Genomic DNA, 27,976 nt, shown 5'->3' with positions numbered 1-27,976 from the left:
TATTTTTTTTGTGCCGGTTAGTGCAGATTTGTGTGATTAAAATTATGAAATGTTGTTACAATGCTTAGACAAACAATTGGCGATACATAGTTTAATTTAAATTGTTAGTTTGTTTTTGTGTGACTATGCAACCACCAATACATAGTTCGAACTGTTTCAACAACAAATTTAAATCAAACTAGTTGGCGCTGAAATAAAAATGTCGACTTCTGACTCACATTTATTTAGTTCTATTTTTGCAAAATAGTGTTTATTTAAACAAATTCACTCCAATTTAATACCTATAAACTTAAAGTGTGAGTAAAACTACCCCACAATGTGTTTTTATAACTGTTTAATCAAAAGTGAGTCAACACTTCATCATGAGTGCTCTGCATCCGTGCTAACCAAAAATTTTTGAAAAACCGGCTTTATTTTCACAATCTCGACAATGGAAGGCAAGCAAACAGAAAAGGGTGAGTTATTACTGAATTAATACATGTTTTTAGTTAAATCTCGAAAATTTTGCTTTGGTAAGTCTTTAAAACCTGCTATTGGTTAATCGTGACGTAGCATGATGGCGTGCCCTTAATCTTGTAACGTCATTGGCTGATTCAAAAAACGCGCATTTTTTTGACCAATTAAATGAATTAAAAAAACTGTAAGTAAAATCAAACTGACAATTAATTTTTATTAGTTATTAACAGTCTCCAGTGACGTACATTTACGTAAATAATTTAAACCTATACATGCACATCTAAAAAGAAAATCACAATTTCACAATTTTTTTCTTAAAACTTCCATCAAATAAATACATCTCGAAAATGGCATATACCTGTATAAATAAAAAATACAATAGTATAATATAAATCCATAACAATAACAATGTCTACCGCGGCCTAAAATAGTACTTTATTGTAAATATTGTAAAATTGTGGTAAATCGGTGTATGAGATTTCCTCTAGTAAGCATGATTCTGGACAAAGAGTCCCTGATCCCCCGCCTTCCCGTGCGCGGTACCCGCCACGTATTTTCCTTGAGACGCTTCGCTGTTGGCCTTGGCACGTTTCAGAAGTTCCTGCTGTCCAACGGCAATGTTCTCGTCTTTGCCCGACCAACCGCGGAGGACGGAGGCTTGAAGGGCACGCCCGTAGCTGAAGCTCAAAGCCCATGGTTTCTTCCCTTGGAACCTAACACAAAATTCATTAACGTATAACACTCCAAAATCCAGTTCAAAACACCTACTTGTTAATAGCGTCTAGATTAACAGTGGCTTCCTCTTCACTCTGCCCTCCCGACAGGAACACGACTCCGGGCACGGCAGCAGGCACAGTACGTTGCAAAGCGGTGACGGTGGCCCTTCCAATATCTTCCGGACTGAACTTAACTGGGTGACTCTGGCCGCCTGTTACCATGTTGGGTTTCAACAAAGTCCCCTCAAGGAAGACATTGTGGTCGTGGAGCGCCTTGTACACGAAAGCTAGAACAGTTTCGGTCACTTTCTGGCACCGTTCCAAGTCATGGTTGCCGTCGGGAAGAATCTCGGGCTCTACAATGGGCACGATACGGTTTTCCTGGCAAATGGAGGCATAGCGAGCTAGGACGTTGGCGTTTTCCAAACACGCCTGGTAGCTAGGAGTGTGATCCTTGATCTTGAGCACGCACCGCCATTTTGCAAAATGGCAGCCGTCTTTCTTGTATTGCGCGCATCGTTTGCTTAAATCGTCCAGACCTGGCAACAGGTTAAATCAGTTATGATAACTCGATATTCTCGTGTAACGACGTACCTTGGGTGGTGCACTCGTCTTCCGACCCGAACAAGGGCACGACCCCTGTGTCGACCTTGATTCCGGGGATGATCCCGCGGGACTTTAGCAGTTCCGGGAACGGGGTACCATCGTCGGCTTTCTGGTACAGCGTTTCGTGGAAGAGGATCACGCCGGAGATGTAGTCGCCGATGGTCTTCTCGGTGGTGAACAGCAGCTGTCTGTACTTGCGCCTGTTCTCTTCGGTGTTCTCGACACCGATGTCGGCCAACCGTTTGCCCATGGTGCTGACGGACTCGTCGGCGGCCAGGATGCCCTTACCGGGGGCCACGATGGCGTTGGCGATCTTGCGGAGCTCGTCCTGGAGGGCGGGGTCCGGGTAGTTGAAATGGGTAGTCATTTTGTAGACTTTGTCGTCTCTGGAAATTAGAGGTCGGGGTTATTCTAGCGGGTGGATGGGGGGGGCGGGTACTTGAAGGTGAGGCAGACGGAGTGGTGGGACATGTTTGAAGTGACGTTTGGGTTGTCTATTTTTTTAATTATGACCACTTTGTGTGTGTAACCTAGGCAATAAAAAAGTGATCAATCAGTCTTGAATGAGTGATTTGTTTTTAACAACTTATCACTTGACGACATTACTTACTAGTATCAGATAACTAAATTGATTTCGTATAATTCAAGGTTGTTGACACTGATATTTAGAAATAATTGATTTGACATTGATTGAGCAACTTTCCAAACGTAAAGTTGTAGGCAACTCTTGTTAAAAAATCCCTAAAATACCCCGAGTAAAGTTCCATCAAAAACATGTCGCTTTAAAACAAATATAAAAATATTTTTGGAGTAATTCGAACTGTCGGTCATTATTTAGAGCACCTATTTTAGAACGCATCTGGCAAAAATCCGGACCGGCTTTGAAACTCTTCACGTTTCACACAAAATATAGCTAAAAATAACTTTGATACGAATATCGAATAACCACACATAAAAGTAAGGGAAAGTTGCAGGGTCAACAACATTACGATTTGCGTCCTACCTTAACAATTACTATCACACACACTCACAGCTTTATGTTAACTGATTAAAATATGACCACCGATTCAAAATATTCCGTTCTTATCGCGATACTTTGGACTTGGGATCGCGGAGGCTCGCCCTGATAACCGATCGCCGAAAATAACCACTGAAAAACAATTTCTAAAGATAAGAGATAACGATGAAGAACGAATAACAAGTCGATAACAAGAAGAAAACACAAACAGGATAAGGATAATCCTTTCGACATTGTTATTTAAAAATTATGCAAAGAGGTATAAGTGTGCAGATTATAGATAACCCCACACTTACAGATTTCGAAAATTTTCAACATTTTGGATATATTTAGAGGTTTCTATAAATTTAGACCATGTGCCGCATACCTATTCGCGAGTGCCTACTATGGAAGACGGTGTTTTGCCGCTTCTTCGCACCACTGCTCCTAACTACCGCTACTATTTTCACAGGGCGCGGGATTTGTTAACAAATTATCGTAAATTTGTGATGTTATGATAGCACAGAGACAGGTGGACACTCGTAGAAGATTAATTTTATAATACCTGATTAAAGAAAAAAACAATCTGAAAAATATTTGCAAAAACACCAACTTAGTGAATTCAAGCTTGTACGAGTAAACGTCCGAATTAAAAATATTAAAATAATTAATGAAAAAAAAAACAAACGTGGAGCGATGTCATTGACTTTGACCCTACAGATACCTCATTCTCAAATAATTTCACGCGATAATTACTCTGGGAAATAAAGTGTGCCAATACTTTCTTCACAATCTAGATAATTAATTATAGAGTCATTAAACATTTATTGTGTCCCAGTCACTCAAAACGTGCCAAATTAACTGGAATGTCATTGAATTTGACCTTTGAATAATTCCGCCAGATTTTGAAAAACAGTATTATTATAATTTTACCGGATAATAGAAATAGCAAGAATTAGCAATACTGTACATAAGATAAAAGATAATTGCTGTACATAAGACAAGAACAGGGAAATAAAAACCCAATTATGAAACCCCACATAAAAAACTAATACAAAATTAACAACCCATTTCCTTTTACGTCAATTAAAAACAATACAAAAACAAACCAAGGCAAAATTAAACAAAATCGCAATTAGAAGTACTTACGATTAATTAAACTGAGATAACAAACTGTCCACAATCAGAGTCGGGGTGCAACTGAGATATTCTCACAGAGGACAACGAAGGTCGAATACGAGTCGAAAAGAACGATAACGATACCGATATAACGTCACGACGTCACCTGGCGTCTTCTTTTATAAATGCTGTGTGTAAAGGAGTGGCGCATGACGTGTCGGAAACTATAGACGGGACTTTGATCACGTTGTAGCCACTAGACCGCACGTCAAGTGGGCATAAGGGTCAGGTTAGGGCATCTGATGCAACGTTACGAAAACGAACGAGTTCACCGAACGACGTGGAAGTGGCTAGACGCACGGGTATGGGAGATTTGCGTGCATGAATATGTAATTGTAATTAATTAGATAATTAATTGTCGTGGCGTAATTGGGTGGTTTTGTGAATTGTGTAAATTTAATAAGTGTTGTCACTTGAATGCCCTCTGTCTTTGATTAAAGCAATTATTTAGTTGTATGATGTAACTGCCTTGATGTAGTTGGTGCGGAAATGGTTAGGTGGCGCTACTTATTCATTACACAAGTTTCTACTAATTAAAAAAATTAGGAACTTAATTTGGGTAATTATTACTTAAGTTACAGTAATTTTCGTATTGATACTACCACCTTCTTTGGTGGTTTATGTTAGTTTCCATGCCAACGTTGTGAATTAATTGTTGCTGCGTTTTATTCAAGGGTTTCTAATAAATGTGTCTAGGTTGACCAGACACTATATTTTCTGTACAGATAATTAAGCATTTTTTAAATTAATTAGACCAATGTAACGAGTGAGTCCAATTATGATAAATGAACGAAACTAATTAGTGACATTGTTGGAAAATTCAATATAATGTATACACAGTGGGTTTAATAAAATTATTGTCAGAATAAACGGTAACAACTTTATGGTGTTTAAAATATTTATACTCTACTAAAAAATAGTTAACAAAAAGTCGTAAAAAATATTATTTTTATAATGCAATTTCCACCTTATATAACATCCTACCTATTATAATTATAAGATTTTTTTATTGCACATAAACCAATTGTTAATCCACAAACTTTATGTTTTATGTCAATCAAATGACTTTAATTAGATCTGACAGGTAATAATAATATTAGCACACAAAATTATTGTCAAATAAATAAACATCCTCAGAACAAAATTACGTTTTAGTCATTTTACATTACCTCCATTCGTATTTATTTCCCAGAAAGTTTTAATTATTTCGTACGTCACCTCAGAACCTTTTGATTGACCCATTCTCGGTACCACCGTCACGTCCAAAGTCTGCCAAATCCCGCCACAGCTTCCGAAGAAAAGGTCCTAAGTTGAACCTCCGTACCAAAAAAATCTGCTTATAAACTGTAGGTCAGTACCGACAGGTGAGTACCTCCACGAGTTCCGCACTTCACTCGCGGTACTGCCGCGGAGCAGTCAAGTTCACGTAGTACCAGTGTTAGGTGATCAGTGTGCCATTTGTCGAAGTACCAAAGATTAGAGGTGAGTTTTAGTACGGTACGACCATGGATCTGGTGCTAAGTGGAGCCGCGGGGAGTTTTCGGCCCGGTCTCTAATTTTATTTAAGGTAATTAGCTAAATGAGGCTGAAATGTCAATAAAAACAATCGATTTGGAACGACAATTAAAAATCGATGCGTGGTGGCGGCTTGAAGCCCACGTCTGCTCCTTCGATTTCAAAAAAAAAAAAAAATGGAAATCGTGCTCTGGAAGTTATTACTGGTCGCTTGGATGCGTGATTCTCCATAATGTCCAAGTATTTGTAAACAATTAGCTCGCGTGATTCATAAAATACATTTTATTTTGTCGTGAATATGTAGAATGTGGAGAATTAATATCCGGGAATAACGTAATTGTTGATGTTCTTGCAAGTACTCTATTATGTGCAAATCTTATGTAAGAGCATCTTCATTTCGTAGGAAAAATATTACTGGTCATGTTTTGATTAAAGGGGTAATTAATTGAGTGTTTTCAGAGAAGTGATTTTTCTTGGTGTGCTGCAGGGTACGTGACGACTTTTATTGATTCATTTTGTACTTGAGAAATTCCATTTTTTTAATTTTGTCGAATTTGTAATTTTATGGCGTTTCATAAATCGTAAATTACGAAAAAACCAGTTTACCGTTTTCGTCTGTTAGCGATTTTATTCAAGAAATAATCTTAGAAATTACTCAATCGATTACTTTGGAAATTACACTTTTACGATTGTGGTGAAGATGGCAAAATGCTAAATGAAATCTGCACATTCATCCTCTTAAATAAATGATGACGTCATTAAACCAGCCAACTTTTCCAAAAATTCCACCATAAATCATTTTAATTTTGTAATAGATATAATCATTTTATACAGGTTTTTGAGTAAATTGACGGTACTATAAAATTAAGTATGTATATATGTAATCAAACTTTTAGTTAATATTTCTCTCGCCCACGACAATATTGAATTACCATTTCAGTTAGAATGTACAAAGATATGGTTGTGTTAACAGGTACTAACCCCGCCCACCCGCCCCCTCTTTCCTTAGGAGGTATCTGATTTGCCAAAGTCACTCTTATCTTAGCAGGTACTAGCCCCGCCCACCCACCCCCTCTTTTCTTAAAGGGTATGTCATTTGCCAAAATCAGTTTTATCTTAGCAGGTACTAACCCCGCCCACCCACCCACTCTTTTTTTGGAAGGTATGTCTTTGCCAAAATCAGTTTTATCTTAGCAAGTTTTGATGACTAACTTTTACAAAAAATAATAAAAATTTGGAAGAATTACGAGCTTTTCCAGGCACCCGGTATAATCTTGAAAAGGTAGAGAAATTTTTGCGTAATAATTTTTGAATAAATGTAACATACATAGTTTATATGGAAAAAGTTTTTAAAATTTAAAATTATTTTTAAAAGTTTACAAAACTTCGCAGAATTCTCAAAATTTATAAAACTGTAATTAAAAGAAAATGGTGCACGTTTCCAAAACCGGTAAACTTTTAGAAATTTAATTTTTTCGCAGAGATATTATGCCTCAATTGATTTTTAAGATTGGCTAGTAAATGTTATTTTAATTTCATAAAATAATATACTTGTATCTTTGCGGTTTATGAATCCGCCTTTATGTTTTAACCCTTACATCCAGATAAAAAAACATACATAACAGGCAAAAGCTACTATTTTTTTAATTTATTTTACAAGTAGTACAAATCAAAATCTTAAATGACTTATTAAAAATAACCATTTTGCGTCGTTATTTGTCAATTAAGAAATACTTAGACCATCAGCTACAATAATTAGCTCCATATCACGCAAAATGTTTTCCACAGAAAGCTAATTTGATCACGAAATAAATTTTTGTTGTATATGAAAACTGGTTTATCATTCTCACAATTTTAGCACCAACTCACTGTTATTAATACTTTTATACATATTTTAATAATATTTATGTGTGCTTATTGTAACTACTTAAAATAGACCTGGAATAAATCCTGTAATAAAGTACCTACAAAAGTTTGGCATAAGTCCACCGACTGCGATTTTTTCTAGTGCGATATCTACAAGTTCGTAAACTGTCAGCGCGTCAATCTATATTAATAATTTTCACGATTTTCTGTAAATAGAAGTGATTGAACGAATAATGAAAATTCAATAGGAAAGCACAAAACAGAGAAGATAATGAAGTCGTCAAATATGAAAAACATGTATTGTGTTAACCTCCAAGCGAAGAAGGAATTACGAAATGTAAGAAAATATGTTACTTAACAGAAAATCCTTATGTGGTGTCAAAATCACGGTTAAATATTAGAAGCACGTGCCAACGACACGTGCCGCAATTAGCGCATTATCTAAGTTTTTTATTATTTATTCCCTATATTTATATTTTATAGCGTCACGGTAGAACATCCAGCAGAATTTTGCCATCACTGAAACAATGCAGAAACCTTGATATAGGTTTTTCGTGTTTCACAAGGTTTATAAAAAAATCTACATGAAGAATGTAGAGTTTCACAGAGTGTTTTTGTCCGCTTTATTCAAGTATGTACTAATACTAATAGTAAATTTAGCCACGAACGAAACATCCCGAGTGAAACAGCCTATGTAAACTGGTACCACAATTCCATTTACGTCACCGCAAACTAACCTTAACAAACTAATATATATATAAAAAGCCAAATCCGATACTAATAAATCTCTCAAGTCACTTTCAAAACACAATTACTGAAAACAAAAACAAAAACCACTTACTTCACGATCCCCGCCGGCGCCCCCACCGCCTGCTTCCTCGCCTCCAAGTTGGCCTTGGCCGCCGCCAATTTGGCCTGGCATTTTTCGATTTTGGCGATTCTCTCTTCGGCCGATCCGGAGGCCTCCATTCCGGGGCGCAAAAATTTCGTTTGACGTTGACTGTCCGAAAAAAAACTGTCAAACCGGGCAACTGCGACCCCGCGTCTAATTGCGAGATAATTCCTTGCTAATCGGAGGATTTAATGACGGTGCAGGAGTCGCTTCCGGTTTGACGCAACAAAAGCGCAAAAATTAGTTTCGGAAAAACATTATAAAATTTTTGCGGGTGATTTTCGTAATTCGTGGCGTGACCGTGAAATTGGTGAAATAATAATATTGACGATGATAAATGCGATTTTTGTGTCATTAGGTGGACGAGGAAGGAAAAGCAAGTAATGACTGTGACGCCGTCGGGCAAAAAATTGGCTCAAATGGAACAATAAAATAAATAAAGGTTGTACCTTGACCTCAGGAAAAAATTGTGAAGAGATTTACACAGAAATTTCACTGGTCGGTGCAGATCAACGATAGAGCGACTGCGTGACGTCACTAAATTTTCAGAGGGGGTGAATAAATAAATTAAATATAAATTGATTCCACAACTTTGCACCGCAATGTGTCTTATCTATATTTATTATTAGTAGGCAGTTATCAACAAATATAATATATGAGCGACACGTCATTTTTAATGATTATTACGATTGTTTAATAATAATAATTTTGATAAACTTTATTAAAAATCGCTCACCTTCGGTTTCCTTCGTCAAATACCACGCCCTGTATATCTTCAAAAACCTATCTTCGGGCTCCACGCTGAAATCCCCCAAACAAAAAATGCGGAAGGCGTCTTCTCCATACCTCCCGATTCCGTGCAGCTCCCCCACGCTCCTCCACCGCTTGTAAAGAAAATCGTAACTCATTTGCCACACCTGTCGGGCCCTCTTCACCAGCCCCAAATTGTCGAAGTATTTCTCTAAGTCCTCGGGCTTCTTCGCTACTACGTCCACCGCGTCGGGGAAGTCCTCCAGGAATTGCTCGATCAAGGGTCTGGCGCTAAAGCAGGTGGTTTTGTTGAGGAAAATCGTCGCCACCAGGAGACCCCAAGGGTTGTCGTAAAAGGACTCCTCCACCAGGTTGTGGGGGGAGCGTGGAGGCCTCCACCTGAGGGTCCTGTTCTTGATGATCTGGCGCAAGAACGCGGTGTTTATCTTCACGATTTTGACGTCATCAAGGTCGCGGTAGCAGCGGCTGCAAATCCCGGCAACGAGGAGGGTGTTCTGGGAGAAGAACGGACTCAAGGTGATGGTGTCCATCATTTTGACTGAAAGAGAGGACGGGGCAGATTTGTGAACCCTGTGGCACGCAACAAGTTCTTTCAATTTTAGCAAGCATATAATTTATTTATAGTTAAAAAAACAAGAACTTTTTTAAACCGATCACTCGTGGTACACCTACATGACCATATCGAAAGTAGAGGACCGCGCGTCGGGCCTTGAGGCACCCCATTTCCCCTCGCTAGTAATCACCGTCCCAGTATCGGAAGCGCGTTCCTAGCCATAAATTAAAACCACTAATAATTCTCAATACCGAGGATATGACGAACGCATTAATGACAGCCCTCCCGACCGGTAATAATCCGTCGTATATTTTCCGTTCCAGAACGAAAATGGACCAGTCGACCCAGGTCGATTTCCCGATCGTCGTTCGAAAGATGAAAAGACACAACACCTCGGCGGATCTCTATGTGACGACGAGCAGAGGACACACCAATTCATGGGTGAGTGTTTCCAACACCCCACGACAAATTAACAATCGCCTGCTTACCGGAAACGGTAGCGTTGATGTCACATTGACCGCGAGGAATTTTCAGACGTGTAATTTTCGAGTTTTGTGGGTTATTATCGGTGGGCAGTTTTTCGGGGAGTTCATTGGCACGGTGTTCGCAGCGAGCTAGACGAGATCAGGATGGAATTCGTTCCTTATGGGCGCACTTGACATTTCACGAGCTGCGGTGATTTGTGGGCTAAGAAATATGCGATAGGACGGTAATTAAGAGGTTTCGATTTGTAAACAGTCGGTAATGGTTGGTGATAAGTTGTTAGTATGGGTGAAAGAGATTGTGGGAGAGGAGGAATCTTGCAAGGGCAAAGGTAACTAAACCTTGGAGGAGGCTATGTCTGTTTGTGACGGCAGAGGGGAACCGCGACCTTCGATCAATAGTGTACTATTCATATGGAATCGATGGATTTTTTTGGCTTGATCGTTTGGAATTTTTTGAAATTTTAATACTGGAATAGTTTTCATCACCTTGGGGAATTCGTGATTACGTAAATAGAGGAGGATTATTATGTAATTAAAATGACGTTGCAGGTCCAAGGAACAGGCAAAAAATAATAATAAACTGCTTCTAAAACAAAATGGGAGTGGTACAATTTTTATTATTATTATTATTATTTTAATTTTCATAAAATCCAACATTTAGAGTTGAAAATGTTTGCTGGTGTACCTATTTCTATTCTCGGTGTGTATCTAGTGGAAAGTTCGGAAAAATGTATTCGACCTTTTGTTATTTTCAACTTTTCAACAATAGTTACGAGTACATGAGTGAACGTGAGTTTTTAACAAATTTCTACAACAATGGGTTTTCAAATAGTTTTTTAATCATTAGTCATAGGTACTTACTGTAAAAAAAACATGTATGTATTGTAATAATCATAAAATGAAAATGCTTATTTTAACAATTGAATTTTGACGCGTTAGTTTTACTGTAATATTTTCTGGATACAATTTAATTGATTGCGACACATTCGATATTTAAATAATATTCTGCTATCACCAAACGTCATTATTAACATTTATTTTGACAGATCGTAATTTTGTCCCTACCAAAACTTCAACGACGTCACATTAAAAGTCTGCGAAGCCCTATTTAAAGTATGTAAAATGCGTGTCTGTAGGTGTAAATCAATACATTCATATTTTTGAAGTTTATTGTTTTTTGTTTGAAAACATATTAACAATTCATAAAAAAGGAAAACTAATAAATTTAACTGGTATAATGGTACATAATTTCAACATTAAAATTGCAAACAAGGCAACATTTAAATAACTTGCTACTTTTACTCATTTTTACATCAACTTTATGTGTATTACATACAACTTTTTGCGTTATTTCTTTCGTAGGCACGATTTTTTAATATAGAATTTTGACTTCTAAATTTTGTTTAAAAAATAATCTTAATTCATATTTTTTCAGAGCTTGATTTTTTGTTAATTAATTAAAAATATATTATATACTACTACGGGAAAAAAGAAAAAAATATCTTGAGCTTTTTCTTTTTTTTTGTTGCCTTCACGCAAAATAAAACTCATGAGAGAGCGTACAACAAACAAATTTCTTTTTGCTCTCTTAATTGTATAAATTATTATCATTTAAGAAATATTTACAACGAAACTGCAGTTATACTCCGTTTACCGAACAGATGGAATTCTGAAGGTTCATGTCTGTCGGGTGTCTGTATCTATTTTTATTAGGCACGTAATCTCCGAAACTGCTGGACCGATTGATGTCAAATTTTGTATGTACGAGTATATTAGAAATGTCATGTGGATGGTTAAATGCTAACCAAAATTTTGCTACTCATCCCCACTAACAATTTGATGACGTCATTTCAAAGAATTTAATGTTTATTTGATCAACTGTCCTATAAGTGTGGTGTACGAATCCGGTTTGAGTTTGCCCTAACCGTCCAATTTTTGCAACAATATAATTCACGGTATAATAACAGGTTACCATTAGCGTCAGGCATCCCGGTCGTGGTCTAATGGTTACAAGTCAGGAATGCGGATCGGACGGCGAGTGTTCGATTCCAAATTTGATCTCTCGTTTTTTTTTCTTTTTTTTTTTCTCTTTCTTTCGCATTGTGTATTATCTATGTTTATGATGTCATAACATATTTGTTATTGATGACATTACCCCACTTTCTGGAAAAGGTAAATACGCCCCTCTTTATTTCAAAATGTTAAACCTTCTCGGGAGTCCTTTCTATCTTTTTTAAAAATGTAAAACCTTCTCGGGGGCGCTAAGTGTCTTTTTTTTTAATGTAAGACCTTCTTGGGGGCGCCAAGTTTCTTTTTTAAAAATGTAAAACCTTCTCAGGGGCTCCAAACATAAATTTTTTCAAATGTAAAACCTTCTCGGGAGTTCCAACTAGCTTTTTTGAAAATGTAAAACCTTCTCGCGAGACCCAACTGGCTGTTTTGAAAATGTAAAACCTTCTCGGGAGTCCCAACTGTCTTTTTTGAAAATGTAAAACCTTCTCGGGGGCGTTAAGTGTCTTTTTTTTTAATGTAAGGCCTTCTTGGGGGCGCCAAGTGTCGTTTTTAAAAATGTAAAACCTTTTCGGGGGCTCCAAACATACATTTTTTTTTAATGTAAAACCTTCTCGGGAGTCCCAACTAGCTTTTTTGAAAATGTAAAACCTTCTCGGGAGTCCCAACTGGCTGTTTTGAAAATGTAAAACCTTCTCGGGAGTCCCAACTGTCTTTTTTGAAAATGTAAAACCTTCTCGGGGGCGTTAAGTGTCTTTTTTTTTAATGTAAGACCCTCTTGGGGGCGCCAAGTGTCTTTTTTAAAAATGTAAAACCTTCTCGGGGGCTCCAAACATATTTTTTTTTTAATGTAAAACCTTCTCGGGAGTCCCAACTAGCTTTTTTGAAAATGTAAAACCTTCTCGGGAGTCCCAACTGGCTGTTTTGAAAATGTAAAACCTTCTCGGGGGCGCTAAGTGTCTTTTTTTTTTAATGTAAGACCTTCTTGGGGGCGCCAAGTGTCTTTTTTAAAAATGTAAAACCTTCTCGGGGGCTCCAAACATAAATTTTTTTAAATGTAAAACCTTGTCGGGAGTCCCAACTAGCTTTTTTGAAAATGTAAAACCTTCTCGCGAGACCCAACTGGCTGTTTTGAAAATGTAAAACCTTCTCGGGAGTCCCAACTGTCTTTTTTGAAAATGTAAAACCTTCTCGGGGGCGTTAAGTGTCTTTTTTTTTAATGTAAGGCCTTCTTGGGGGCGCCAAGTGTCGTTTTTAAAAATGTAAAACCTTTTCGGGGGCTCCAAACATACATTTTTTTTTAATGTAAAACCTTCTCGGGAGTCCCAACTAGCTTTTTTGAAAATGTAAAACCTTCTCGGGAGTCCCAACTGGCTGTTTTGAAAATGTAAAACCTTCTCGGGAGTCCCAACTGTCTTTTTTGAAAATGTAAAACCTTCTCGGGGGCGCTAAGTGTCTTTTTTTTAATGTAAGACCCTCTTGGGGGCGCCAAGTGTCTTTTTTAAAAATGTAAAACCTTCTCGGGGGCTCCAAACATATTTTTTTTTTAATGTAAAACCTTCTCGGGAGTCCCAACTAGCTTTTTTGAAAATGTAAAACCTTCTCGGGAGTCCCAACTGGCTGTTTTGAAAATGTAAAACCTTCTCGGGGGCGCTAAGTGTCTTTTTTTTTTAACCTTCAAACTACCGGGTGGGGTCCAAATGGACCCCATTGTTACATTTTCCTATTTTTTCCCGTTATTTCTGGTTTAACGATAGTGGTATTTTTAGTAGCTTCGGTTAAGGCCTTTTGCTATGCATACAAAAAATATCAATTGTATAGGTGTAACAGTTTGTAACAAAAAAAAAAAAATAGTCTCTTGGGGTCCGCATGGACCCCACCTGGTTCTTTATGTTGCTATTTTTTTGTCTATATTTTGGAGATTTTATTGCACCTGCAGGTCTTATTCTGGGAATTTAGTCTTACAAAAACCATTACAAATCTCCAGGAGTTGACGGTATTTATCCCGCCCTCCTGCAGAGGGGAATGAGCAGACTACGCCCTATTTTGTTGCCAATGCTTCGGGCGTGTCTGGCTTTCAGCTACATACCGAATGCATGGCGAAAAGTAAAGGTTATCTTTATACCTAAGCCAGGACGACAAGATTACACCTTGGCTAAATCCTACAGACCAATTAGCTTAACATCATTCTTGCTGAAAACGCTAGAAAGACTAAGCGAAAAAGAGATTCGGGAGACTGCTTTGAGCAAGCAACCTCTACATCCGAACCAACATGCCTACATCCAAGGAAGATCCACCGATACGGCCCTACACACAGTTGTAAACCGTATAGAGTGGGCGATGGAGAACAAACTCTTCACCTTAGGAATGTTTTTGGATATTGAAGGAGCGTTTGATAAAACGACCTTCAAAAGCATAGAACTAGCCCTACGAAAGCACGACGTGGACCCCACCCTAAGTAGGTGGGTGGCCAGTATGCTGAGGAACAGGGAAGTAATGATTAATGTAGGTGGCACTGAGATCGAGGCTGTTGTAGACAGGGGATGTCCTCAGGGAGGAGTTCTCTCTCCTGTACTGTGGGATACTGTCGTTGACAGCCTGATACGACGCCTCAATGATCTTGGCTACCACACAATTGGATACGCGGACGATCTAGTCATTCTGCTAACAGGAAAAAACGCAGATACATTATGTGAGATAATGCAAGCTGCAGTAAAAATAGTCGAGGAATGGTGCAACAGACATACCCTCTCCGTTAATGGAGAAAAGACGAAACTAATCCTGTTCACCAGGAAAAGGAAAATTGGCACACTACAGATGCCAAAAATATTTAACACAACGCTTCAACTTTCGGACGAAGTCAAATACCTGGGAGTTGTATTGGACTGGCGACTGAATTGGAAGAAGCATGTAGATGATAAAGTAGAAAAGGCACGCTCGGCTCTCTGGCAATGTCGTAGGGCGGTGGGAAGGTCGTGGGGTTTAAATCCCAAGATCGCCCTTTGGATCTACACGGCAATAGTCAGACCGATGCTGTGCTATGGAGCTTTAGTTTGGTGGCCCAGAGCCAGACAAAAAACAACAGCCCTGCAACTTGAACACGTTCAGAGAATGGCGTGTCTCAGTGTTACAGGAGCAATGAGGACCACTCCCACAGCGGCTCTGGAGACTCTTCTTTGCTTAGCACCTCTCAACCTTTACATAGAGGAAGCGGCAATGACGACGTCTCTAAGACTTCACTCTCTGGGAGTATGGAACAAGCAAGGCCGCACAACGAAGCACACTCGGATCTTAACGGAGGCGTTCAACAGAATACCCTTGTTGAGGATGGGTTGTGACCGAATGGGCACAAAATTAATATATGAGAAGACATATAGAATATCAATGAGTGATAATTCAGAAGGACGAGCCGACATAGATATCTATGTCGATGGTGCCAAAACAGATAGTGGTTCAGGAGCCGGCATCTACTCCGAACAACTGAACGCACAAATCAGTGTACCTCTCGGCACCCACACGTCTGTCTTACAAACAGAATTGATGGGAATAATGCTGGGAGCTAGAATCATTGCTGAACGTGAAATCGGCAACAAATCAATACGCATACTTACTGACAGCAAGTCTGCACTACTAGCCCTGGACAGCTGTATGGTTCGATCCGGGCTGGTTTGGGAGTGCAGACAAACGCTAAAGTATGTAACGCAGAGGAATAGTGTGGTACTTTGTTGGATCAAAGGACACAGTGGCAACGAAGGAAACGAGAGGGCAGATGAGATGGCGAAGCGAGCCGCGCGTATGCCCTTCTGGGGACCCGAACCGGCAATCACGCCTTCGGTCGCCCTCTCGAACGAACTCGTAAAGCAATATACCCATAGACGCCATGAGCAGATATGGGCGACGTTGAGCAGCTGTCGGCATAGTAGAGCTTGTATGGCGACACCAGACCGTAAGTTGACAAAATTTTATCTCTCACTTTCAAGGGACAAACTGCGTAAACTGGTAGGATTCCTTACGGGACATTACCAGTTTAACAAACATCTACATACGATAGGGGTAGCAACAGACCCAATCTGTCGTGGATGCAATGAAGAAGAGGAAACAGCTGAGCACATTCTTCGTGAGTGTCCAGCCCTAGCCTCCTACAGGGAATCCATACTAGGGGACATCTGGCCTAGTATGGCAAATATCAGGGAGTTTCCACCCTCTGCATTACTCAAGTACATTCAAGCAGTTGGATGGCTTGACGAGTAGAGGAGCGGGAAAACACCCTGATATGGACTTGGGGAAGGTACAATGGGCCCAAAGGCGAGGCCTAAGTGCCGGCTGGCTACGGTCAGCCCCCATAAATTAAGAATCCAGAATCCAGAATCCAGAAACCATTGTTTTATTCTTTACTAGTTTATAGACGGCGTTGCAGTTTTGATACTGACTTGCAAGTGTCAGTATCGGTGTCAGTGTGACAATGTAATCACTGTAAAAAATTAAATTTTGTTTTATCAATGGCACGTTATCAAAATCGATATCAGTACAATCCCGCGGACGCTGCTTCGTCTATATAAGTAGCAGGGACAGAAATCAAGAAATTTTTGCATTTCCTGCAAAAGATTTGTTTGCCGAGAATATTCTACTCGTAACGTTGAATGCCAGGAATGCTGGAACAAAAAACTGTAACGAAAAATGCTTATTTAATATTGTTATGTAATTTTTTTAACTTGGTTGTGTTTAAAATTAATAAATAATTTGGATTCGTTAAAAATTTTTGATTAATTCTTTAATTTTGGCTAAAAAAGGCCATGGGGTCCAAACGGACCCCACCCGAAACGATGTGTAAATTTTCCCACCCGGTAGTTTGAAGGTTAATGTAAGACCTTCTTGGGGGCGCCAAGTGTCTTTTTTAAAAATGTAAAACCTTCTCGGGGGCTCCAAACATAAATTTTTTTAAATGTAAAACCTTGTCGGGAGTCCCAACTAGCTTTTTTGAAAATGTAAAACCTTCTCGGGAGTCCCAACTGGCTGTTTTGAAAATGTAAAACCTTATCGGGAGTCCCAACTGTCTTTTTTGAAAATGTAAAACCTTCTCGGGGGCGCTAAGTGTCTTTTTAAAAATGTAAAACCTTCTCGGGGGCTCCAAACATAAATTTTTTTAAATGTAAAACCTCGGGAGTCCCAACTAGCTTTTTTGAAAATGTAAAACCTTCTCGGGAGTCCCAACTGGCTGTTATGAAAATGTAAAACCTTATCGGGAGTCCCAACTGTCTTTTTTGAAAATGTAAAACCTTCTCGGGGGCGCTAAGTGTCTTTTTTTTAATGTAAGACCTTCTTGGGGACGCCGAGTGTCTTTTTTAAAAATGTAAAACCTTCTCGGGGGCTCCAAACATAATTTTTTTTAAATGTAAAACCTCGGGAGTCCCAAGTAGCTTTTTTGAAAATGTAAAACGTTCTCGGGAGTCCCAACTGGCTGTTTTGAAAATGTAAAACCTTCTCGGGAGTCCCAACTGTCTTTTTTGAAAATGTAAAACCTTCTCGGGGGCGCTAAGTGTCTTTTTTTTTTAATGTAAGACCTTCTTGGTGGCGCCAAGTGTCTTTTTAAAAATGTAAAACCTTCTCGGGGGCTCCAAACATAATTCTTTTTTAATATAAAACCTCGGGAGTCCCAACTAGCTTTTTTGAAAATGTAAAACGTTCTTGGGAGTCCCAACTGGCTGTTTTGAAAATGTAAAACCTTCTCGGGAGTCCCAACTGTCTTTTTTGAAAATGTAAAACCTTCTCGGGGGCTCCAAACATAATTTTTTTTAAATGTAAAACCTTCTCGGAAGTCCCAACTAGCTTTTTTGAAAATGTAGAACCTTTTCGGGAGTCCTAAGTGGCTGTTTTGAAAATGTAAAACCGTCTCGGGAGTCTCAACTGTCTTTTTTAAAAATCTAAAACCTTCTCGGGGACGTCAGATGTTTTTTTAATGTAAAACTTTCTCGGGGGTCCTATCTGTCTTTTTTTAAAATGTAAGACCTTCTCAGGAACGCCAAGTGTGTTTGTTTTATGTGAAACCTTCTCGATGGTACTGACTGTCTTTTTTAAGAATGTGAAACCTCGGGGCTCCCAACTGGTTTTTTTTTATGTAAAACCTTCTCGGCGACGTCAGATGTTTTTTTTTAATATAAAACCTTCTCGGGGGTCCCAGCTGTCTTTTTTAAACATGTAAAAGGGAAGTTCTGTCGAAATAACTTTCGACCAATTTTTTTTTATTTTGTTTTTTTCTCAAAAATCTGAATAAAAACTCAACACGGATTCATAAACCACACATGCAGGTGTGTTACTTTCTAAAATGGTCGTACAAAAAATGCCTAGAATACCTCTGCAGAAAAATTAGATTTTCTGCACACTCAGAAAATTAATGAGTTGTTATTCTATGCAACAAAAATAACCTGCAAGTCCAATTAAACCTGGTGACTAAAACAGCGCTGATAACATGCAAGAATTTTATCATTATTTGTTTTAAACAAGCGGGTTTAAGCGGCGAACTCCTCCATAAAACCCACCATTAAAATAATTCATCATCGAGAACCATAGATGAAAAAACGAAACTTCGACACCCAAAACAACTCAAAAAATAATTATCTATCAGAATACCCAGTATTTTTTTACTTGTATAAACACCTTCCCACGACGATTGCATGGCATTCAATAGCAGTAGACAACCGGACATCAAAAAAATAACTCGTTATTACCAAAACACTGTTTACACACTTGTCGCCTTTAATATCATGTTTGTCGAGTTAAAGACGACACTTGACATTGAATTACACATTATTCAAAGTAAATAAGTTTCCACGTGCAAATCCGACGAGTTTGTGCAACTTCGACGTTTCTAGTTACCCGAAACAAAAACCAGTTCTGAAACTCGATAACTTTATTAAATAATATTATTACATAGAACAATTTTCAGAACCACTTGAGACCGGCGATGTCTCGCCCCAAGTCCCTCACTTTCACCCCCGAAGCCATCAACCCCAGAACAAAAATCTACTACTGCTCAGACAGTCCTATTTCGCGCCTCCCTCTTCCAGTGAGCGACCTCCACCTCGGCTCGATCTCCAGAGAGAGGACGCCGCCGTTCTCCTGTAACTCGTCGGTGACGTCGGCGCCAGCGTACAAAGTTAACCACATAACGGAGAAAAGTCCTGATACGATGACGTGTCTTCGTTGTACGGAAGAAAATGGGGTTTGTAGGAGAATTCCGAGTAACAGTGCGCAAGGACTGTCATGGCGGCGTCTTCACATGTCGAGGGCTAAATTAAAAGCAACTGCTACGACTAGTGAGCTGCTGTCTGGGTTCGCCATGGTAGCCATGGTCGAACTTCAAATTAACGAACCCACGAATGTTCCAGAATGGTTGTTTGTGATGTTCGCTGTATGTACGACCGTTCTAGTTGCCGTTCACATTTTTGCTTTGATGATTTCGACGTATATTCTACCAAATATAGATGCTATAGCGAAGTTGGAGGTGTGCGAGATGGTCGCTGAGAGTCCACATGAGAGAATGCGAGGGTTTATAGAGTTAGCATGGGCGTTTTCGACAGTATTAGGTAAGCTTGTGCTATCGCACTCGCACTCTGTGACTGATTTTTGTTAAAGGGTTGTTTTTGTTCCTGGTGGAAGTAGCCATACTTTGTTGGGTCAAATTTTGGGACTACTCCTTCAAAGCAGCAACGGCCGCCACCATCATCGTAATTCCCGTTTTGATAACGTTCGTTCTTTTCGCCGTCCACTTTTACCATTCTCTAGTGGTGTATAAATGCACCACGTCGGTAAACGACATGGAAAAACTAGAACATATGAAAAAACAACTAGACGAAGTTACCAGTCCTGTGTAAACTCAGTGTGTTAATAAATTAATAAATTAAAACAATTTGCTACGGCTGGGTCTAATCGGACCTTGTCTTCTTTGTATGTTCATTATTTCCTGTTTTAATCGCTCTTCCTCCTTCCTCACCATTTCCAATTCCTCGTCAATACGCCTCAATTCGGCGTTCTCGCGCGCTTTTTTCCGCACGCTCTTCATCTTCACGTCTTCGTCAATCATCTTCTTCCGTTCCCACTTCTTCTTCTCCTCTTTCTCCTTCAATTCCGCCATTTCTTTATTGTATTCCTCGATCCGCTTCACCATCTCTTCACGTTCTTTCACCACCTCCAACTGCTTTTGTTTATTACGTTCCAAATTTGCTTCAATTTGTGTCTTAATTGTGTCAATTACGTCTTTAATTAATTTCGTTCTCGCCGTTTCCTCCTGTTTCCAAAATTCGTCCTGTTGTTCGTACTGAACTTTGGCTTCCGAATCGAACAAGAAATCTAAGTGTCTTTGGCGTGCCTTCTCCAAGTTTTTCTGTTCTTGATTTAAAACCAAAAAGTCGTTTAAAGCTTCCTTCACTTCATTCTTTTTCCTTTCGTCTTCGATTCTTTCAGCAATTTCTAGTTGTTTCAATTTCAAGATGAGTTCTCTTTCGTGTTCTAAATTCGTCTGAACATTTTCGGCTTTCTTTTTCAGTCGCATTTTGTACTGTTTGATGTTGTACAAAGCACACTCTCTTTCTCTTCTCTTTCTTTCGTCTTCGATTCGTTGCAGTTCAATTTTGTGCAACTCGGCACGTTTGTTGTTTTCTTCTTCCTCCTTGTGTTTTAGTTCGTCGTTGATTTTGTTCTTAAGCTTCAACTCTTCCATTTGTTGCTCTAGAGTTACTTTCAGCTCTTCTTTCTTCAGTTGTATCCGTTTCTGCTCTTCTTCGTGTTTTTCGTCCTCTTGTAGTAGCATTTGTTCTCTCTCTTTGAGAAGTTTGCGACACTCTTCTTCCTCCGTCTCTCTACGCATTCTATTCTCGATTTGTTGGTCCAACCACGACAGTTTTAAGTCCCTTCCTCTTTGCATTCTTTCGTAGTGTTTCAACACTGGATTGCTACCCCTCCATTGATGGTACAACTTCAATTCCGCCTCGTGTCGCCTCCTATCGTCTTCCTCCAGTTTCAAACCTTCAATCATCACAATTATTATCAGTTCTACATTCGTATCTAAATTTTACCCCTATTGAGCTCCTTTAGCACCTCCACCGGCACTTCGTCGCTCCTCGGCGCCCTTCGGTACGTCGCGTTTCTCGTTTTATGAATCATCAATTCCACGTCGTACAGCTTTTCTTCTTCTGTCAGCAATTTCCGCAAATTCTCTCTTCGTTTCGCCAGACTTTCTTCTTTTTCGCGCTTTTTTTTCGTTTCTTCGATCAGTTTGTTGTTGGTTTCGTGGTACCGAGGCGACGTCCATTCGTCGAATTTCGCGTTCTTTTTTTCCCACTCTTCGTAGTACTGTTTTCGGTTATTCCAGACTTGGTCGTGTCGGAATTCGCGTTCTCTTCGTTTGATCATTTCGTTTTCTACGCGGACTCGGTGGGTACGGGGCAGTGGTCTGGCCATTACTTTAAAAGAAAAATATTGTAGTAGGGGTGGCAACAGAGGTCGTGCACGTGTTAAAATAATGTGCGAATATTCAAGAGTAATTTTCTTCTTTGGAAGAACAAATTCAAATTCAAATGCGTTAACGAGAACAAAGGAGCCTGAAATAAAATCTTCAATGGGACTAAATCAAGATCCAAATCGCGAAAACACTTCAGATACGCCAAACAATATTTTTTTTTTGGACCCACTCTCAGATAAAAATCTTATCTATCAACAAAACTGGAACACGTGCAGTTTCTCCTCACACATAAACATGTATCTTCTCCTGCTATTAACAGTACTTGGTAAGTTTTTTCCGTGGTTGTCTATATCTAAGCGTAAATTTTAGGGACAACCCATGGCCTCGACATCGTGTCTCGGGATGAATGGGGCGCTCGAGCACCCATCTACGTCGACCCCATGTCGAACCCAGTACCATACGTGGTGATCCACCATAGCGCGGAACCTGCCGTTTGCTACACCAAGGAAGACTGTATTGAAGCCATGCAGACCATGCAAGATATGCACCAGATTGACAATGGGTGGGTTGATATAGGGTACAGTTTTGCGGTGGGTGGAGATGGTAATGCGTACGAGGGGAGAGGATGGTCGGCTGTGGGTGCCCACGCTCCTGGATACAATGACAGGAGTATCGGGATTTGCGTAATCGGGAACTGGATGGAGGCTTTACCATCAGAGCAGCAACTGCAGACGGTCCATGAGTTGATAGCGTATGGAGTGGAACTGGGGATGATTAGTGGGAGCTACGGTTTGATTGGGCACAGGCAAGCCAAGGAGACTCTGTGCCCGGGTGATCAACTCTATGAGGAGATAACCACCTGGGAACACTATATTCAAGTGTAATTCATTTAATACATTTTTGTGTATTGGAAAAAAATGTGTCAAGGGTGCATTCTTGGTCTCTTTAGTTTTGTGATTTACGTCAATGACGTACCAAATAAAACTCATTCTCCTTGTAAATTTTTATTAACTTGTTAAACTTGAACAAAATGCGGCCATGTGGTGATCTCTTCAAACAACAGATCCCCCGGACATAGAGTTTCCGTCGCCTCTCTATGCCCTATCAACCCATAACTCCCACTAATCATCCCCAACTCCACCCCATACTCTATCAACTCATGGACCGTCTGCAACTGCTTCTCTGACGGTACAGCTTCCATCCAGTTCCCGATTACGCAAATCCCGATACTCCTGGAATTGTAGCCAGGAGCGTGGGCACCTTCAGCCGACCATCCCCTTCCTTCGTACGCATTACCATCTCCACCCACCGCAAAACTGTACCCAATATCGGCCCATCCATTATCAATCTGGTGCATGTCTTGCATGGTCTGCATCGCTTGAATACAATCCTCTTTGGTGTAACAAACCTCAGGTTCCACGCTGTGATGAATGACTACGTATGGTACTGGGTTGCTTTGAGGGACGACGTTGGTGGGGGGACGAGCTCCCCATTCGTCCCGAGAGACGATGTCGAGGGCATGGGTGGTTCCTAGAATCTGGTTACTTAGATCTGGATGGGTATGGAGAAGACTTACCGATAGCTATGAGGACAAGGAAAAGATACATGGTTGTGTGTGAGGACGTGGACACGTGTGCTTGTTTTTATAGAATTTTTACAGACAGATTAGATTTGTCTCAAGAGGGTCCACAAATTGTTACAACTGTCTTGCGATTTTGATATCAAGATAAGATTTCACGAAGAATTTTTTTGTGTTCTTGTATAAATAACAATATTATTTTTAAGAATGATTAATTGCTTTTTTCATTTCATTTTTCTTGTTAACAATGACTAATATAATGATCGTGACGATGATGATGATGATGATAATGACAATAATAATAATAATACAGGCCCGCACTTGAAAAAAATCTAATAGTTGAGTAGTTTTCAGGAAATTAGTACAGTTTTACGTGGGGATTCTCCCAATGACCTCCAATTTGCCACATAACATCAACATTTTCACATAACAAATAAACTACGATGAGCAAACTAAATAAGTACACTTTTGTCAAAATTATATTAATAAAATTGGCGACGTAATTCGCATAAAAGCATGATATTTTTGTGTATCCAGCTACTGTAAAAAACATAAATCAGGCGACAGGAAACGAAGATGTAACACCTACAAAAATACGCCATTTTAATCTCTAATGAAGACAGCGGAACAAAAATCAACAAGACAGTTGAAGGATTTCCTGGATTATTTAAAATAATTAAAACAAACACAAGATAATTAAAATGTGTTGTAAACTTTAGAAATATGTGTCGTAATGTACAGCAAATACAAGGACATTTATTCAAAAAGATTACAGCAAATTGGTGCACGGCAAGACAAGTAATCTTTACTTTCCGCACCACAATTAATAATGACTGTGTATCTCAACAGCGTTAATGAGAAAGAAGGAACCAATACTACAAAGAAAATTTACTTATAGCAAGGTCAATCAACTGAAGCGGATCTGTTGTAAGATCTTCGGTGTATACAATACAAAAGTGAAGTTGTTTATAGACGTCAACGAATTCCTCATGTTGCGATTGTTGTGATTCTTAAAATTGCTCTCAAGAAAAGAAAAGAAAACAATTTTAGGTTTTTTGGTTGTTCGATTGTTTATGTTAGATTTTGAAACAAGTTAGAACCGCTAATCACGTGAAAGTCGCATGAACAGCCCTATTACTACTGAATTTCAGACTTCTAGATATGTGTTTTCTAACCAATTTATTGACTAAAATTGGTCGAAGACTCCAGTATATGTAGTACGGTTATTAAGTTTCCATTGCAACCATTGTAAACGATTTCCAAAGAATTATTTTTCTCTTCAAGTTCAACATTTCTCATCACTTATACACATATAACTTATAAAACCACCCAAACTCAACAGGACACTATTTTAGGCGTTCTTCAGCTACATTATTTGAGAACGCCGGCGAATATCCAGCAGGTATAAAAAATGTATCTAAAGTTATCTAGACAGAACTTTCCTGACACCCGAAGTACAGTAAATTGAACAAATCCAGTTTCTTACATAAATGGGAAAATCAGATTTTACGAATTTATTTTTTTATTATTTTTTATTATACTATAAGTTAAAATCAGAATGTGTTTCAAGTGAGACTTTGATAATAATCAATTTTTAATAAGAACAAGAGAAGCAACAAAAAAAAACACCCTTAGATCTGGGACGCAAAAGTGCGATAAAAAAGACAAAACGGTGACTACTAAAAAGAAGGTAAAAGAGAGGGAAAAAAGATGACCAAAAAACATACAAAAAATGTCAACAAAAAAAAGCCTCAGAAAAAGACGACAAAATAGAGCACAAAAAATGGGATACAAACAAGAGAGAAAAAAAGATAACAAAAAAAACGTAGGTAATAAAAAAGCGAACGAAAATAGGACAGATGCCGGCAACAAAAAAGAGGGGAAGCAAAACAGTATAAAAAAATAGACAAATAAAAAGCCAAAAAAGCTATAGAAAAGGCCGCAAAAAATGCGACAAGTCAAAAAAAAAAAAAAGTGAAAAAAGGCAAACACAAAATAAGGGGGAAACTATAAAAATTGCAAAAAAGGAACACAAAATAAGGGGGAAACTATTTAAATTGCAAAAAAGGAACACAAAAAAGTTTAAAATAACACAATCTCCGTTTCTCTCCTTGTCACTCTCTATACCTCTCTCATTTTCTCTCGCTCCCTCTCATTCTTTCGGTCGCACTCTTTTCCGTTTTTTGTTGCTACATTCTCTCCTGCTCTCGGTTTCGATCTTATTCTTTCTCTTGCCTTCTCAATCTCGCGATTTGTTTTTCTCTCGCCTTTACTCTATTCTCCTCTCTCTTGTTTTCATTCTCCCCGCTCACTTTAACTCTCACTCTCTTTCATTCTCTCTTCCTCTTATTTTCTCCCTCCGGTTCTCACTCTCCCTCCTTGCCCCTACTCTTTCTTCCATCTTTCGCTATCAATATCTCCATTCTCATTCTTCTCCTTTCTCTCTCGCTCTACTTCTCCCATTGACTATATCTCTCATTTTTTCCGTCCTCTCACTCTCTTCCGCTTTTTCCCTGTGTCATTTTCTCTTGCTTTTATTCCCTTCCGCTCCCGTCCGTATTTTCTCTCGCTCTCTTCGTTTTCTACTTGGCATCCGCAATTTCTTTCTCCCTTGCTTTCACTCTCTCGATCTGCTTTAACGCTCTCTCGTTCTTATTCTTTGCCCTCACTCTCTTCCCTTCTTCGCTATCAAAATCTCTAGCTCTCATTCCCTCATGCTCTTCGTTCTCACTCTTCCGCTTTTTGGGTTTTCACTCTCTAACTCTTACTCTCATGCTCCCTTTCGTCTTGTCTCTCTTAATATCTCATTCTCTCTCCTCGCTCTCTTACATTCTCCCGTTTATCATTCTTTCTCATTCTCCCATTTATCACTCCCTCTCCCATTTTCCCATTTATCACACTCTCTCATTCTCCCATTTATCAATCTCTCTCATGCTCTCATTTATCACTCTCTCTCTCTCTCATTCTCTAATTTATCACTCTCTCTCATTCTCCCATTTATCACCCTCTCTCTCATTCTCTAATTTATCACTCTCTCATTCTCCCTCTTTATCAAATCTCATTCCCTCATTTATCACACTCTCTCATTCTCCGATTTATCACTCCCTCTCCCATTCTCCCATTTATCACTCTCTCCCATTGTCCCATTTATCAATCTCTCTCATTCTCTCATTTATCAGTCTCTCTCTCATTCTCTCATTTATCAGTCTCTCTCTCATTCTCTAATTTATCACTCTCTCTCAATCTCCCATTTATCACTCTCTCTCTCACTCTCTCATTTATCACTCTCTCTCATTCTCCCATTTATCACACTTTCTCTCATTCTCTAAAAACGGGCCAAACAGACGGCACCAAAAAAAAAAAACTACAAAAAAAATCCGCAAAATTTCGAAAAGAGGTGACTAAAAAGAAGTTTGAAAAATGCAGCACCAAACACAAAAAAGGGCAACAGAAACAAGCAAAAGTCATAACAAAACTGTACAAAAAATGATTTAAAAAAAAAGGTAACATAAGGGCGTAAAAATACAGTCAACAAAGCAAAATTATGACAAATAAAGGGAACCAAAAGCGACAAAAAGATGCAAAAAGTGACGCAAAACTTGTAAAAAAAATGACAAAAAAGCCACAAAAATACGACCAAAAAAGGGGAAGATAATCTTCAAAAAAGTCATCAAAAAATTACAAAACTGCGGCAAAAAGACATCGAAAAAATGCAACTAAAAAAGAACGAAAAGATTAAAAAACGACAAAATACAATATAAAGTAAAAAAAAGCGGTAATCGGAACTTTTTTGCTATACTATTTGTTACAAAATTAATTTCTTATTTAATGCGCTTGACTTGACTTGATCAAACGTGACCTGACCTGTTTTGACTTTTCTATTGTCTCAAATAAAGAAATTTTAAACATTTATGTTAATATACAAAATCTACAAAGTACATTCTTAAACAGCTGTGTTTTGTGAAACAAAAATTAATAATAATTTCCATTTTTTTCTACAAAATTTTTCTACCGACAACTGTACGTAAAACTCTAAAAATTGTTATATTTTAATTAGCGATTTTGGAAAAACGGTAAGAACTTTCCAAGAAACGAAGTCGAAAATGACTTCTGGATATCGAAATCTACAAGAAAATGTCTTCAACTAATTTTCGAAAATAGTTGAAAAATGGTCGAAAATGTCAAATATTAGCCCCGCCCACCCACCCTCTATTTTTTTGAAAGGTATGCCATTTGCTAAAATCAGTCTTATCTGAGCAAACACTAGCCCCGCCCACCCACTCCCTCTTCTCATTCTAACAACTAACTTTATTTCTGTTCAGTATAAGATCATTCATTTCAATCAGATCGGAAAAATCAATCACTGAAAACGAGACAGGGTGGGTGGGCGGGGCTAATTATGTTCTTCTGTCGAGTGGGAGTGGAAACTAATTATAGAATTTAGGACGTGAACAAGGTAAAAAAAGCGCTAATCGTAACTTTTTTTATTACATTATTTGCTATGACAATTATTTCTTATTTAATGCCCTTGACCTGACTTGACCTAATGTAACCTGATCTGTTCTGACTTCTCTATTGTCTCAAATAAACAAATTTTAAACATTTCTGTAAATTGTATTTTGTAAAACAAAAATTAATAATTTCCTTTTTATCTACAAAAATTTTATACAGCGCGACTGACGGAACTGCAAAAATTGTTATACTTAAATTCGCAATTTTGGAAAAACGGTAGGAATTTTATAATAAACTAATTTTCGAAAATGGTTGAAAACTGATCGAAAATGTCAAAAGTCTTATCTTATCAAATATTAGTACCGCCCACCCACCCTTTATTTTCTTCAAAGGTATGTCATTTGCTAAAATCAGTCTTATCTTAGCAAGTACTTGTATATTA

The 27,976-nt window shown here is 38.6% G+C and overlaps 6 protein-coding genes across 12 annotated transcripts in view; 2 read left to right on the top strand and 4 right to left on the bottom strand.

Annotated features, from left to right (window-relative positions):
- The first annotated feature begins 323 nt into the window (after positions 1-323).
- Positions 324-19,983, top strand: LOC135140046 (protein orai-2-like). 4 transcript variants are annotated; one of them, XM_064070437.1, is made up of 4 exons: positions 324-455; positions 9,875-9,992; positions 18,990-19,629; positions 19,679-19,983. In XM_064070437.1, the coding sequence occupies exons 2-4, from the start codon at positions 9,882-9,884 to the stop codon at positions 19,915-19,917; spliced, it is 990 nt and encodes a 329-aa protein (XP_063926507.1). In that variant the 5' UTR covers positions 324-455; positions 9,875-9,881; the 3' UTR covers positions 19,918-19,983. The 4 variants fall into 4 exon arrangements, with proteins under 4 accessions (XP_063926507.1, XP_063926505.1, XP_063926504.1 ...); XM_064070435.1 differs by lacking the exon at positions 324-455 and adding an exon at positions 5,326-5,521; XM_064070434.1 differs by lacking the exon at positions 324-455 and adding an exon at positions 5,332-5,436.
- On the bottom strand, positions 646-4,115 carry LOC135140045 (fructose-bisphosphate aldolase). 2 transcript variants are annotated; one of them, XM_064070431.1, is made up of 4 exons: positions 3,925-4,115; positions 1,767-2,164; positions 1,225-1,711; positions 646-1,169 (listed from the first exon to the last, which is right to left on the bottom strand). In XM_064070431.1, the coding sequence occupies exons 2-4, from the start codon at positions 2,143-2,145 to the stop codon at positions 941-943; spliced, it is 1,095 nt and encodes a 364-aa protein (XP_063926501.1). In that variant the 5' UTR covers positions 2,146-2,164; positions 3,925-4,115; the 3' UTR covers positions 646-940. The 2 variants fall into 2 exon arrangements, with proteins under 2 accessions (XP_063926501.1, XP_063926502.1); XM_064070432.1 differs by lacking the exon at positions 3,925-4,115 and adding an exon at positions 2,782-2,887.
- On the bottom strand, positions 5,110-10,381 carry LOC135139955 (uncharacterized). Its single transcript, XM_064070320.1, has 6 exons — positions 10,040-10,381; positions 8,915-9,536; positions 8,177-8,335; positions 8,042-8,132; positions 5,313-5,471; positions 5,110-5,259 (listed from the first exon to the last, which is right to left on the bottom strand). Exons 2-6 carry the CDS (start codon positions 9,529-9,531, stop codon positions 5,110-5,112), a joined length of 1,176 nt encoding a protein of 391 aa, XP_063926390.1. The 5' UTR covers positions 9,532-9,536; positions 10,040-10,381.
- LOC135140043 (trichoplein keratin filament-binding protein) overlaps positions 18,936-27,976 on the bottom strand; it is a 25,040-nt gene continuing 15,999 nt past the window's right edge. For all 3 annotated transcript variants that reach the window (XM_064070430.1, XM_064070428.1, XM_064070429.1), the window contains exons 2-3: positions 21,118-21,504; positions 18,936-21,067 (exon numbers count right to left, since the gene is read on the bottom strand). In XM_064070430.1, coding sequence (XP_063926500.1) covers positions 19,944-21,067; positions 21,118-21,502 — 1,509 coding nt within the window. In that variant the 5' untranslated portion in view covers positions 21,503-21,504 and the 3' untranslated portion in view covers positions 18,936-19,943. The remainder of the gene's footprint in view (positions 21,068-21,117; positions 21,505-27,976) is intronic.
- LOC135140050 (peptidoglycan-recognition protein LB-like) lies at positions 21,679-22,587 on the top strand. Its single transcript, XM_064070443.1, has 2 exons — positions 21,679-21,828; positions 21,873-22,587. Exons 1-2 carry the CDS (start codon positions 21,798-21,800, stop codon positions 22,385-22,387), a joined length of 546 nt encoding a protein of 181 aa, XP_063926513.1. The 5' UTR covers positions 21,679-21,797; the 3' UTR covers positions 22,388-22,587.
- On the bottom strand, positions 22,492-24,636 carry LOC135140048 (peptidoglycan-recognition protein LB-like). The gene is made up of 2 exons (XM_064070442.1): positions 23,080-24,636; positions 22,492-23,033 (listed from the first exon to the last, which is right to left on the bottom strand). The coding sequence occupies exons 1-2, from the start codon at positions 23,108-23,110 to the stop codon at positions 22,519-22,521; spliced, it is 546 nt and encodes a 181-aa protein (XP_063926512.1). The 5' UTR covers positions 23,111-24,636; the 3' UTR covers positions 22,492-22,518.

Source organism: Zophobas morio, unplaced genomic scaffold, assembly GCF_036711695.1.
Source record: "Zophobas morio isolate AGI-343-1 ecotype UQ-CSIRO unplaced genomic scaffold, CSIRO_AGI_Zmor_V1 ptg000038l, whole genome shotgun sequence".
Taxonomy (NCBI): Eukaryota; Metazoa; Arthropoda; class Insecta; order Coleoptera; family Tenebrionidae; genus Zophobas; species Zophobas morio.
The sequence above is the reverse complement of the archived record's forward strand: the minus strand, read 5'-3'. Positions and strand labels throughout refer to the sequence as shown.

Coding starts and splice junctions, on each gene's coding strand:
- LOC135140045 (XM_064070431.1), bottom strand. CDS start 2,145: ATGACTACCCATTTCAACTACCCGGACCCCGCCCTCCAGGACGAGCTC. Junction 1,712..1,766: donor AGACGAGTGCACCACCCAAG/GTACGTCGTTAC, acceptor ACCTGTTGCCAG/GTCTGGACGATTTAAGCAAA. Junction 1,170..1,224: donor AATCTAGACGCTATTAACAA/GTAGGTGTTTTG, acceptor ATTTTGTGTTAG/GTTCCAAGGGAAGAAACCAT.
- LOC135139955 (XM_064070320.1), bottom strand. CDS start 9,531: ATGATGGACACCATCACCTTGAGTCCGTTCTTCTCCCAGAACACCCTC. Junction 8,133..8,176: donor GCGCCGGCGGGGATCGTGAA/GTAAGTGGTTTT, acceptor GTGTTTTGAAAG/TGACTTGAGAGATTTATTAG. Junction 5,472..8,041: donor GTGACGTAAATGGAATTGTG/GTACCAGTTTAC, acceptor GGCTCCACTTAG/CACCAGATCCATGGTCGTAC.
- LOC135140046 (XM_064070437.1), top strand. CDS start 9,882: ATGGACCAGTCGACCCAGGTCGATTTCCCGATCGTCGTTCGAAAGATG. Junction 9,993..18,989: donor GAGGACACACCAATTCATGG/GTGAGTGTTTCC, acceptor AACAATTTTCAG/AACCACTTGAGACCGGCGAT. Junction 19,630..19,678: donor GGCGTTTTCGACAGTATTAG/GTAAGCTTGTGC, acceptor TTTTTGTTAAAG/GGTTGTTTTTGTTCCTGGTG.
- LOC135140050 (XM_064070443.1), top strand. CDS start 21,798: ATGTATCTTCTCCTGCTATTAACAGTACTTG. Junction 21,829..21,872: donor CCTGCTATTAACAGTACTTG/GTAAGTTTTTTC, acceptor CGTAAATTTTAG/GGACAACCCATGGCCTCGAC.
- LOC135140048 (XM_064070442.1), bottom strand. CDS start 23,110: ATGTATCTTTTCCTTGTCCTCATAGCTATCG. Junction 23,034..23,079: donor CCTTGTCCTCATAGCTATCG/GTAAGTCTTCTC, acceptor ACCAGATTCTAG/GAACCACCCATGCCCTCGAC.